Source organism: Hylobates moloch, unplaced genomic scaffold (assembly GCF_009828535.3).
Source record: "Hylobates moloch isolate HMO894 unplaced genomic scaffold, HMol_V3 SCAFFOLD_2, whole genome shotgun sequence".
Lineage (NCBI taxonomy): Eukaryota > Metazoa > Chordata > Mammalia > Primates > Hylobatidae > Hylobates > Hylobates moloch.
This window is the reverse complement of record NW_026652277.1, coordinates 119,763,676-119,777,361: the sequence shown is the minus strand read 5'-3', so window position 1 is coordinate 119,777,361 and position 13,686 is coordinate 119,763,676. Positions and strand designations below refer to the sequence as shown.

The window sequence follows — 13,686 nt, the reverse complement described above, 5'->3', positions numbered from 1 at the left end:
ACCATCTTGTAATAAACTACATTTTCTATTTCTAGCTGAAATTAATATTTAATAGCTGCAAGAGATACAAAAAAAATCTATGCCACTAGTTCTTTATTTAGTTAAAAATTGAAATTTTTCTCCTAAATCTGGGAGTCATTTGAGGAAAAAATGTACCCAAAGTATTAATTGCACAGTTTCTCATATTGTATACCTCATTCTAATCTTAAAAAAGGCACTTGTTTGCCATTTTTAAAAATTAGGATCAACTGATTTTTCCTATAGTTAGAAAGTTATTGTAAACTATGGGCAATTTTTTAGTTGATTAATTAAAGATCTTTTGCTTATTTACAATATTTCTTTTAAACTCATTTTTACAACTTTGTAACAAAATAATCATAATTGAAATAACATATGTTACCATCTTTCCATCCAAAAACGGTCTTCTTTGTTTAAAAACCCAAGCTATTGTATTAACAGTCCAAAAGTGTAACTTCAGACTCTGTCAAAACATATTTTTAAATGTATTGAACATTTGACTCCAATTTTGGTTAACTTCCTTGTTTCTTTTTTTTACTATTAAGAAAAAAAATGCATATCAAATTCAGTTTGTATTTTCTGAGAATGTATGTTGATAATGACCAGATTAATATCTTAAAAATACATATATGGCAAACAATTTTTCCATTTTGCTTTGTTGCAGCAAATTGCAATGTTTATGCATTGTTAAATCAGTTAACATATCCTTATCCAGACTCTCTTACTCTTTACTCTTCCAGTTGTAGTACCAGTTTCTACATTTTCATTTAATTCTTCTTAATAGTGTAACTTCATTTTAAATTAGAAACTTTGCCCATATGTATTTTTTAAACTAGAAAAATAATTTAATTATATTTTGATTAAAATAATAGTATGCATTTTAATTTAATAGTCATATGGTTTAGATAGTTATAATTGTAATTTATTTCACCTACATAAAATATTCAAATAAACATATTACAATGTTACAGTAGTACATAGAAGAAATAATTTAAACTGAATCAAATCATTGCCACTGAGTACATCACTGATGTGCTGGAAACAACTCATGCACCAATCACATGCTCTATAATACAACATCCTATATGAGGCAAAGGTTAAAATGAAATATATGTTTAAGTTTATTGGAAAAATGTCTTACACTGCTTTGGTTTTAAAATTTCAATTTAATAAAAATTAAATAATTCAAATTTCATATTTTACTCCTCAGTGCACTAGATGTATTACATGTGCTCTATAACCACACTTGTTTTATTAGAAGCCATAAGAAAATAAAAATCTAGTTTATTCCTTAGGCTTACATAGTAAAATTTCTTGGAAGAGTTTTAGAGTACACTACTACTTTTGATACTTTCAAAGTTTGTGGAATTCAAAGAAGGGAAATAAGATAAAATACTAAAGGGTTTCTCTAATGGCTAGTAAATCACTGCAACCTCATTTCCAGGACACAGCAGGGGCAACACATTAGGCCTGAGATTAGGAAAGAAACATCACTCAGAATAAAGATGAATGAAAAAGGTAGAGGTGACACCTATTACATGGCTACTAACAATGCAGAAAAAAAAATAATAATAAAGATGGGAACAGATTAGCCACCATTTTTATTTTCAAAATGCAATAGATTTACTTGTTTTAGCTGTAAGAGTTTGACTAAAATGATTATGTACACTCTGGCATCGGTATAAAAATCAACGAAAGGGCCACTTGCAATTGTTAGGCCCCCAGGGAAACAGCAGTCCCGAAAATAAAGCCTGGAAACCTTGATGCTACTCATAAGCTGCTTCATTAAAACAAAAGCCACATACAGTGATCTCAAGAATCCTGCCTGCACAAAAATTAGTTCTCAGCCAGTTTCAAAGGCAGACATATTTCTAAATTTGAAAGTTTTATCCTTTTGCTAATACTAGTATATTTGGCTTCTTGTGAAGAACTTTTGCTGTTTATCTGCAAGTTAATTATTTTTTTTCTCACAAACATACATTTGTTTCTAAATTTCCAAGGGGGCCTCTGTCACAATCAGCACTTTCGTCAACACAACTCTCATCATAACTATCACCACCAAATTGGGGGTATCCTTTCTGAAACACCTCCCTAATTGTTAAAATTTTCCAGGTAGATCATAAAGAAGGTCGTTTTTAATAAAATTCATTTCACTCAGTCATAACCATCTTGGGTTGTCACCACTTTTCATTCTGACAATATGGAATCCTAAGTCACTCAGTTTAGTTATATCTATTCGTTGGAGTCAGGCTGGGTTTTTATTTTCTGGTTTTGAAAGAGAAGGCTGACAAAAACTCTTGAAGAGTGTGAATTAATATATTTAAAGTCCCACGATGTTGATTTTGCTGTGACCGTGAAACTGCACTAATAATAAAATCCATTTTAAAAGATTGACTATCTGTAATGTGTACATGGAAATAGATTCCTGATGTACTTTATCTTTTCAGTGAGATTAGAGAGTAATCCAGAATATTTGTTAATTAATAATCTAAAATCAGGACCAAATTATTAATGAAATGAGAATGAAACTGAGTGTCAGATTGTAGCATTAACCATAGGTAACCTGTATTTGCAAAAGTACAGTATTCATATTGGGGGAAATGGTTTCATCTGCTACTGAAATTTGACAATTCAACATTTAAGCTCCTCACAATAAGGATAATAGCAAATATATATTGAGAATTTAGTACATGTTCAGTGGTATATGAATAATATATAAGACATATACTCTCAATTTATCTATGGGAGATAAATTCAAAAAAGCAGAAACCCAGAGAAATTAAATAAATCTGTAATGAGTGAGGAATGTAGGATTTTATGCCACAACCTGTTCTATGCCTTTAATAATTATGTTAAACTATTATATTGACTCAACAATAAATTATATCCATTAGTAATGCTGTTTCCCAATTCTTTGGCTTTTATTGAATTGTTTTTGTAATAAATTGAAATGAACCATAAGCTCATAGTGTTCTGAAAACAGTCAAGGGACCTACAAAGCAAAATAATTTAATGTGTAGCTTCTGATTAGCTGTAATTACAATATTTAATAAATGAAACACCTACCTTTACAGATAATCAAATCTTTTCACTGAACTCCACTTGTGCTATGGTGTATACAATAGGCTAATGACAATCAGAAGCATAATTCAAATACTATCAGGAAATGTAAAAGTACATTTTATTGCCAACCCTGAACTACTCTTTCTCTAAATAGATTTAAGATGGAAACTGGGTATAGAGAAATGAATTACATAACCATCCATAATTTAACTCAAGTTAAGAAAGCATACCTTATTCTTACAGAACACACTCTTCATGTACACACACACACAGACACATTCAGTCATCTGGAGAGTTCTTTGTTTATAAAATTATTAAAGAACTTCTCTGAATACACATCAATAAAAGCGCTCACCTTTGTGCATTAGGCAATTAAACAATTCTAGGCACTGCCACAGCCACTAAGCATAAAAATAAAGATTCAAGTTGTCTCAGAATAAGATCTCTTTAAGAATAAGACATTTACCATCAATGTTTAACCAAGTTTTATTTCTTAAAGCAGTATTTTTGAGGAATTTATTATATTCAGTTTGCAGTTATCAACACTTAAGAAAAAGCACCAAAATTTATTTTGTCCTTTCCTGATCTATCTGGAGTTAAGGAGAAGAATGTAAAATAAACAGAGATGATTTATAAACTGTGCCTCCTCCTTGCAAATATGCATGATAAAGTGGTAAGATTATTGAGCATCAGAAGGATGCATCACTTGACATCTTGCTTGCTCCCAAGGGGTAAAATAGTACAGTATTATCTTTAAATAAAAGTCTAACATTGAAGATGGAAGTAGCAGCAAATAATAGTAAATCTCCTTTTGCTTCATAAAGAAAGAAAAAAAACCTTAACTAGTATGTGGTATCTTCAATCAGCTCTTAATAACAAACAACAAAGTGATATTACTGTTTTTAGAATAATTTGGCTTTTGGAAAGAGACAGGAAAATAAATGAACAAATGAAAATTCAGCTGACCAAAGATGCTAATTAGTCTAAAATGCCTTTGCAACAAAAGAATAGCTTCTCCCTGAAAAGGCAGCATAATAATGTGGAAAATCAAGACCATTAAACTGCCAAGGATATTTTAAATTAAGTACAAATTTCAGGATATTCGCCTTGTAATTAATGGGCTATCTAAGAAATGAGAACAATATGTCTTTGCTGATACTCAAAAGTCAGAGCAGCAACACCCCCTACCCCCAAAACGATCAATAGATATTTCACAGCCACAATAAGTATAATTTCCTCAAAACATTAACAAATTAGAGTCTGGGGTTTTTTGTTTGTATGTTTGTTTTAAAAATACCAAATGATGCTTCTATTCAGCAATTTATATAGAAGAAATGGAATTTGTCATTTTAGTTTTATGTAAGATATAAAGCACTGCAATTTTTAGAATGTCAAGGTATTTTTGGATAATATTTTCTCAGCCTATTTTTTGCATCCAAAATATGTCCTTCTTGAATTTACTTCAGAATGTTGCCTAACCAGTGGCTATAAACTCTCGCAGTGACAACTATTATCCATTACCCAGCTCTTGACATGCTAGCTCAACATCACTGTATTAACTGACTTTCGAGTTTTCTCACTCCCTGTGGGGCCCTCTCTCCTAAGTCTGATGAGTTGGGACACAGTGTTTGAGCTGCCAACCTGACTTGACAAACAGCAGGAATGGTCCTTGCACAGAGTAGAGGAGGGAGAACAAGCGAGGGAGAGAACTGTAGTGTACTAGTGTATGCTGGAGTGGCAGGGCCTCATGCACATATTTTCCAAGGCAATTAAAACATTGTTTCTCAGATTTTACACTTCAGTCAAACACACAACTTCTTTATTCAGTTAAAGTGCCCAAAGCTGCGTTAACACATATTGCAAATGTAGCAATTAGAAAAGGATTAAACTTCTGTCCCTTAGATATTTTAGAGAGGCTACTTTCGAAGACAAAAGTTGCTGCTCCTTCCAAGTTTAAATATGCTAAAACCCTAATCACTTCTTATAATTCCCAAAATGGTGTTATTGCTTTCTTTTTAACCATTGAATTCACTCTGGCAGAGCGAGAGTAATAAAACTCATCATATTCTAATTTTCAGACAGCTTGATAAACCCAATGTTCTCACTATAGATAAAGTGTAACGAAGCACTTTCTTTCCCATAGGAAAGTCTTTGACTCATATGCTTTCATGCCAACTAGCCTTCACATCTGCTGTTTCACCATTGATGGCTTTAACTTGGCATGCTGAACTAGTGTCTGATGAAGCAGCTTTCCTCAAAGGCACCATTTTACTTCTTGCAATGGGAACATAGTAAAATGGTGTTGGTTTCCTGTAGTCCTTATGCAAATCCCTGTAATAAACATAGGATCAGGCCTCACGTACAATAAATTGTGTGTTAGATGAGGAAAGGGGGAGGGAGACAACCTCTGGGAGTAAAAATAACTTCCTTACTACACAAATAAATCGAAGACATAATAAATAGTCATGTTTTAAATATTTATATCAGACATGACCAATTTATATTAAAACTATATTAGACACTAATAAAAATATAATGACACTTTAAAATACCAACCTTATTTTATTGAACAAAATACTACCACATAATCTAATACTAGCTGTAGTGAATTTCCCACATTCAATATTTCAACACCATTAATGAAGGAAAAATAATTTGGGTGAGTTAGAAAAATTATATGACTATAAAAGTCTTCACTGAGATATTTCTTTCAGATTTCTAGAAAAAAATGTCTGACGGACAATGAAGAACACAGCAACATAAACAAATAAAAATTTCATTAACGATATTAACCATTAATGTAATCTTACTGCCAAGATACATTGGTGATCAACCACATCAAGCTTTTATGTTTTGTTTAACTCATTAAAGCACAAAGAAAAAGAAAGATTATCTATAAACTTCAATATGTGAGACAAACAAAAAATTAAAGTTTCTATGTGTTCTAAATAGCCATAGCTATCCTAATCAGTAATTTGCAAGCAAGTTGGAAAGAATAGTTTCTCGCTTAGAAACCTAAGTATATCAGGTATTTCATCTTCCAAGTTAGAGCAGCATGTCATGTTTGAGGAACATTTTGTTTTAGTTTAGATCTGCAAAGGAATATCGAGGGATTCTCAAGTAACACAAAGCAGTATGTAAATTAAGATTGTGTACTAATTTACTCTTGCCAGTTAAAATAGCACTTTTTTTTTCACAACAAGGAAAGGAGCAGAAGTAGTCCACTAAATATTATAGGGTAGTAAAATAAGCTCAGGCAAGAAAACTACATGAACACAAATCTCAAAGCTCTTGCTCATAACCCAATTTAATATAAATCTATACAGCAGGCCAATTAATACCATGTCCTTAATGTCACTTAAAAGTCATCTCTTCTTAATTCAGTCTCCATTAGGTAAACACAAAGTCTCATGTACAATTCTCCCAAGTCTCAAATATGGACCTTTATGCTTTCAATCCCCATGATAGAAAAACCTACGATAAAGGTTTACAAAGAAAAGATGAATGTTCACTCCTCAGGTCCCTTAGAACATATATTTTCTCAATTTTCTCTTAGACATACAAAATAAAATACAACTCTGAGAAACACAAGTGCTCAAAAGGGAAAAGACTCCCTATTCAACTCAAAATAAATAAAAATGACGTGAGAAAAAGCTATGTGGCTAGTTAATAGCACCTAAATAAACAAGCCAACTCATGTGAGTAGCTATTTAACACATCCTCCCTATACTTACTGAAGTACCATAAAGAATTTCTAATAGTCATATTATAAAAGCATTCCTTCTGGATAGTGGTGGAAAATTATTAGAATCTGGGTAATAGTAAACATGTGCAAACTAAAAGACATAACCTGATTTCTAACCATGTGCTGACAAATAATTATTAAACCTTTTCTTACAGACAACTACACTTAACTAGAAATCTTGCTATATAAAATATGAAAAATATTTAAAGAATAAGCTCTAAAACCAAACATACCTAAATTCAAAAAATTCTAGATAACATTTCTCATCTTTAAATATTATTTTTAGGTTAATTTTCTGCATATGCAAAATGGAACTTTTAAAATGTTTTACCACCAATATAGCAAGACGAAAATAAACATCCATTTCAGAAAGCATCTTTCAATGTGAAAAGCACACTATTGTTGCAATTTTGAGAATTTACTCTGCTAATGTGTAAATCTCTTCACAGTAAATATATTATACTTATATTACCACCATTGCTCTAAATAAAAATGGATAAGAATTCTGTTTTGCCTATATTTACAAAATTAGTAGCAATCTCTAATGAATAGTACATGTTTTTAGATCTAATAAGGACTTGCAGTAAACTACCAACTTTTTACATTTTATCTCTCGATATAAAAGTTACTTATATTCTTGTAGTATACTGAAAGCAAAATCACTCAAGCTCTCAAAAAAATTATTGCAGGCATGCCACGCTAGCAATTCAGACTTCAAAACATATACTATCACCCCACCATATACTATCATATACTATCACCCCAACATAACAATTTTAGAAGATTATTGAACTGGTAAGATCAGAATAAATGGCAGACTATAAAGAATATGTTATAGCTGTATCTGCCCCAACGCTGTAAGGCAAATGTTTTAGAAACTTAATACAATCAAGCAGTTGAGGTCACGTGGGTGAGCCAAAGTGATTAATACACTTAGGTCTTTTGAGTAATGATGGTTTATGTGACGATATCTTTGGTTATTACCTTTATTGTGATACTATGCATTCCTTGGTTATAGCCTTTATAATTAATAAGTCACTTAACCTTTTTGTGGCCCAGTTTCCTCATCTGCTAAATGAGCATAGTGATAATTGCTTCCTACCTTCCTTAGAAGTTGTCTGAAGATAAATGAGCTGGAATTTAGAATGTACTTTGCAGAGGAAGGCTGTAAAAGTTAAAAGATAAAAAAGAATGGGAGAGAGAGAGACAGAGAAAACAAGAAAGAAAGAGAAAAATCTCCCCAGAAAAATCCTCTTTTGCTCAGTACCAAAAATTAAAACGTTTTACCTAGGATGGAATAACCCACTTGCTTTTCATACCTAACTTCATTACCTACACTTCAAAATCAATGACTTTTAACAGATAATTAAAATGGGAAAGCTATAGAGGGCTCTATGTTTTGAATATACCTTTGACTATCCTGTAGAATAATAAAATTTTGCACATAATCACACATTATACCTGAAAGCCTCTGTCACATGTTTTCCATCAGTGAATGTAAAATTCATTGTGCCAATGGATAACTGTATGGAAGTTGACACAAGTAACAAGGTGCTGCAATAAAGAAAAGCTGTGGCATTGATTTAGGGCACACATAGCAGATAATAATCAAATCATCATTTGGGGAGGCTGGGAAAATGGGAATCCACGAATATAGGGGAAAATACTATTTTTAATTACACGTTGTAGTTGTAGTGACTTGAAAGATAGAAAAATGAACTAATAATCTTTTGGATTTAGCCAAAAGATAGCCAAACAAAATGACAAAATGTTCAAAGTATCAGCTGGCTAGTTTTAGCTACATGTAAGGTAGGACAAGAAAGAGATAGAAGAGTAATCAGAACAACAGCAAGGAGATAGAGAAGGAAAAAGAGGAGGAAGAGGAGGAGAGGAAAAGAAAATTTAAAAGAACTGACCACTTTGCAAGCTGAATTTAGAGGTGATGTAGAGGGGATAATACTTGCATGGTTGGATAACAAACGTATTTCTAATCTTCAGTGTCTCAAGCCAGAAAAAGTTCTTAAAATTTTCTCAACATGGCCACAAGCCTTAATTAAGAATCAAATTAAGCATGATGCGTTAGATGCTTTCTTAAAACCTCTAAAAAAGTCAAGGCAATACCTTGTAGATTTTCTCATTTGGATAAAGATCTTCTAGCCCAAAGTAGCAATGATTCAGTCTGAAGAGAGGCATGCCTTTAAAAGAATAGCGTGTGTGGCTTTTACAATATAAGTAGATTCAATTAGACACATTTAAAGGTTAAGAAGAAATTGTACTGGTAAAAGCACTGTCACCCTGGTGTAGAAGGAACTGAGTCTGTAAATGTAGAAACTTGAGCTCTCAAGTTTCTGTGAGAAGGACAGCTGACTTGGAAGATAAATAAAAGTTTATGTTACATGTCACTAAGTTTTTGGCTGTTTGTTAAGCAATATTCTTGTGGCAATTAATAATTAACACAAGCTCAAGACATGTAAGTTCAGTGCCAAGAACTAGAGATACAAAAGTGAATGATATAGATTCTTTCAATCCCTATTCTCCTGCTGTGCAGTAGAGTGTGGAAACATACAGGAACCAAGAAAACACATCTTGGATTAGTAATTTAACAATAACATAAGCTTAAAAAAAAAAAAACTTCAAAGAATGTAAAAGAGGAGCACTGTAACCAGACTGGGTAGATTTAGGTATGAAAAGCGTCAGGAGAGTTTCCCTAGAATAAGTGATGTATAGATTAGAATCTAAGGAATAAAGAGAATATAACCAATTAGGTTGGTAGAGAAGGATGGGGATGAAAAAAGAGCACAATGGGCACTAGAGAAAGAGATGTAAAGGTATAGAATGCAACACAGGACTAGGAATACATCAATTTGGATGGAGCTTACATTTTTAAAATATGTGCCAACATTTTGTTTAATGACCATACAAAAAAGCACGTTTCTTCCTTTGATACTATATTTTTTAGATGGACATATTGTATTAGTGCACATAATAAAGTCAGAGATTTCAGGTAGGCCAAATCCAGACAAAGAATTTCTAAAAATTGGAAAACTTAAGTCATGGATTTCATAGAAACAAGGGTATTTGGTATAATTTTGTAAAACGTGACTCACTTCAAAAATACAAGAATTCTCAAAAGAGGCCATAACACCTACAGGCTGTAGCTGAGTGATTTTTGATCCTATAATGTATAGGCTTCCACTCTCCTAGCCTTTATACTTCAGGGAGAAAAGAATGTTCCTGTTGCTTGGTAACATGTTGCATAATGGTTAGCCCTGGGGTGAAATTTCAGTTCTAGTACACTAAATTCCCAGATTCCAAGTAGGTTTTGACTCCTCCTTTAATGTTTCTTAATAAAATTCCTGGACTGTCATCTATTTTACTATCTAAATATGATTAAGAACATATTGGTGATATCATGCAGTTTTCTATTGCTTACATGAAAATAACGTGAGAACCACTATCTCCTATTTTGAATTATTTTTTCCAGTCATGGCTTTACATTTATCTCTGAGGAGAGTCTGTGTGGTATGTAATGGATATAGAGAAAAAGAAGGAAGAATTTTTCTTTGAGCACCTTGAGCTCAGTGAACAAAATCAATCACGGTCTTTGGAAATGGAATTATTCAATGTTGAAGAACAGCTATGTAATTCTGCTATGTCTTTGCAATGCTGAGGATTTATACCCTTTAACACCAGATATCTGGAGCCAGCTCTTCTTTCTAATAGTAACAAAACTATATCATTTTTTATAATAATTTTCTGGAAGGAGGTATTCCAGAACAACTAATTAACAGCAGGGTCTTGCTAAATTAGTAAAAACAAGATGGACATTCCTTTAGAAGTCAATACCTTAAGGGTGCTTTCCAGAGTGTTTGTATGTGTGGCTGTTAAATGAAAAATGAAAGAATTGTATAAAATGTAAATACACTACACAATAGTCTCTGGTTCACTGTACAGTTTCAAAATGAGTAGGTAGTTTTTGAATTCCAGACTGCTAGAATTTTTTTTGAATTTCATAACATAGCTGGAATAACTATATACTTAACAAGTGAAAACATGAAATTGAAATTGGAATCTTTTAAGGCTACATTAAAATACCGAAAAAAATCAACATTTAGTATTCTTGTGAGTTCTATTTTTCTTTTCCTAGTTTCAATAGGAAAATAGAATTCAGCATGTGATAATATTAGCAACATAAGGTAGCTGTCAACTTAGTGATTATCACTGTGTGGTTTTTATTGTGACTTGTGTACTTTCCAGATACAATTCTAAAGAAATAATATATGTGCTGTTGGAAATAGAAAGCTGTGTAGTGTCGACTTTCTCAAGGTGCTAGAGGCACTCATGTGTGAGAGAAAAACAAGAGATAAAAAAGAGTAAGAAGAAAAGTCAGTAGCAAGGAAAAGTGAAAGCAGGCAAAAATTGCATAGCAAAAAGCAATTGAACTACTAAAAAAAGAACAAAAGAATGAGAAGACAAAGAATTAAGAAAATAAGCTTAAAAATAAAAATTTTATAAAGAAAAAATAAATATGTTTGGTAATTGATTTTTCAAAAATGAACTTTGCTACTAGTATATTTGAACTTTAAAACAAAATATTTGAGTCTTCTGGAAAAAATAAAATTAAAACGGAAATGTTTATGAACCAGAAATAAACACTTCTGATGTCAAATTTTTGTGTTAGGTACAATAGGTTGTATTATATTTTACAAACTCAATTCAAAAGTCATTTGGATATTGGAATAATTTAAATGCGTCACGCATTCACTTCCTTCAAGTTGTTGACACTAACAACGCACGTTTAGCAATTTCAGCAACTTATTTATTTTCCTTTTTTTTTTTTTTTTTTTTGAGACAGGATTGCACTCTAGTTGCCCAAGCTGGAGTGCTATGACACCATCTTGGCTCACTACAACCTCTGCCTTCCCCGCTCAAGTGATTCTCCAGCCTCAGCCTCCCAAGTAGCTGGGACTAAAGGTGCATGCCACCACACCAGACTAATTTTTGTGCTGTTTGTAGAGACAGAATTTTGCCATGTTACCCATGCCCATCTCAACCTCCTGGGATCAAGTTATCCACCCACCTTGGCCTCCCAAAGTGCTGAGATTACAGGCATGAGCCAACGTGCCTGGCCTAGCAGCTTATTTCTTTATAAAAACACAAAAATATTAACAAGTTTGATAAGAAAGGAAATCTTTATAAATTCTCAATATTCAATTAAGAAAAACTGATCCATTGCAATTAATATAGTCAAATAGGACCATACTGAACGTAATGTTTTGCTTATATTTGATTATTCAATAAATTTGATTAAATAAGTCATTTTCCAAGTAAATGTGAAATCCATATCCAATATTTAATCTAGTTATATGAGAAATTCACTTTGAAAATAATTAAATTTTAAATATTTGACTAATCTAATTTATCTTATTTTGGGGGGAATTGGATGTCCTCCAGAAATTTATTTTAAAGTTAATTTTATATAAATTTTTACAAAGAAAGTTACATAATTTGACAAAATACTGACTTAAGTCACATAAAACCAAATTCAGTGATTTTTTAAGTTTATTATTCTATCTCCAACTAAACTATAATCTCATCGAAAGTGAGAACTAGAATACTCAGTGTATTGTGCAACTTCTGGCACTCAATAGAAACTTGATGAATGCTTCCTGAAATAATTTATTTTATAGCTTGAATTAATCATTTTTTTAAAAAATTACTATTTCCACTGTACATTTGAACTGCCAGTTGTGTTTCTGTGAACACAGAAAGAAAATATCAATGTTTTAAAATTTGCCCAACATACAAAAACTGTAAAAATACTTGGTAAGATATAAAAGGAATTATAAAGTGATAATAGCTACCTAAAGTGAAATCCCTCAACTGGTCTACTTTGGCCCAGGGAGTGGGCCAGAGTAAGGAGAAGAGAGAAAAAAATAGAGGAGGGCAAGGCACTCTATATGACAGAAACTTTTTACAAGCACACTTACATTTAAATGTTCTACGGGCTGTCTCTCTGGAAACCACTGAGTTCAATGGGAGAGCCCCTTTCAACTCTGTGTCTCCCAGACTATTAACTTGGTGAATGTATAGATAATAAGAACTGTCTCTGTATTTTTAGCCCTTAAATCTTGCCTCATTTCAACAAAAGTAAATGTATGTATGGGAAACATTTTTCCAAGTAATTATTCTATTCTTCTGGAATAGCAAAGTTTTGTAGAATCTGAACATCCTACTCTTACAGTTTCAAAAAATACATTTTGTTTTATTCAAAAAGAAAAGCTTACTGGGAAAAACTGTTACCCTTGGGCTGATTTTCCTCAAAACAGGAACAAAATATTGTAAAGCAAAACCTCCTTAGCATTTTCAAAGATTAAAATGATTGGTCTTGATGAGCATACGTTCAGTTGTACACCTCTCCACCCCTTGAGGTATATGCTATTATTAAGAGTTCTGCACAAATAATGGCGTTGTTACACTCTTACATTTGTGAATCGAGAGAAGTTTGTGCTCTATCATTTTAATTTGTAAATTTTAGGTAAGCAGCAGAACTTACCTTGAAAAAAGTCATGGTTGCACCATCCTCTACTGCTCCATATTCTATCTTGGTTTGTTTAGCTAAATCATCAGCAGAGTCAATAGGGGATTCCATGCGTTCCACTGTCAGAAAGGCGGCTAAGTTAGCAGTATACGAAGAAATGATGATAAGTGTGAAAAACCACCAAATGCCTCCCACTATCCTGGTGGACAGTGCTTTGGGCATGAGCTCAGAACCTAACAGAGAGTGGGGGAAAGGTGAAACGAATATAGAGAATTTGATCAGCAATCAGATACTTTTGGTCACAGTGGCAGAATGGAAT

At 32.4% G+C, this 13,686-nt stretch overlaps 1 protein-coding gene across 10 annotated transcripts in view; it reads right to left on the bottom strand.

Moving 5' to 3' along the window:
• The window catches only part of GRIK2 (glutamate ionotropic receptor kainate type subunit 2), a 671,651-nt gene that overhangs the window by 117,176 nt on the left and 540,789 nt on the right, over window positions 1-13,686 (bottom strand). For 7 of the 10 annotated variants that reach the window (XM_032155777.2, XM_058435431.1, XM_032155819.2 and 4 more), the window contains exon 14: window positions 13,383-13,600. In XM_032155777.2, the coding sequence (XP_032011668.1) occupies window positions 13,383-13,600 (218 nt within the window). Of the gene's footprint in view, window positions 1-7,928; window positions 7,992-13,382; window positions 13,601-13,686 lie in introns of those variants that run through there. The other 3 variants (XM_058435428.1, XM_058435430.1, XM_058435429.1) reach the window with 1 other exon arrangement.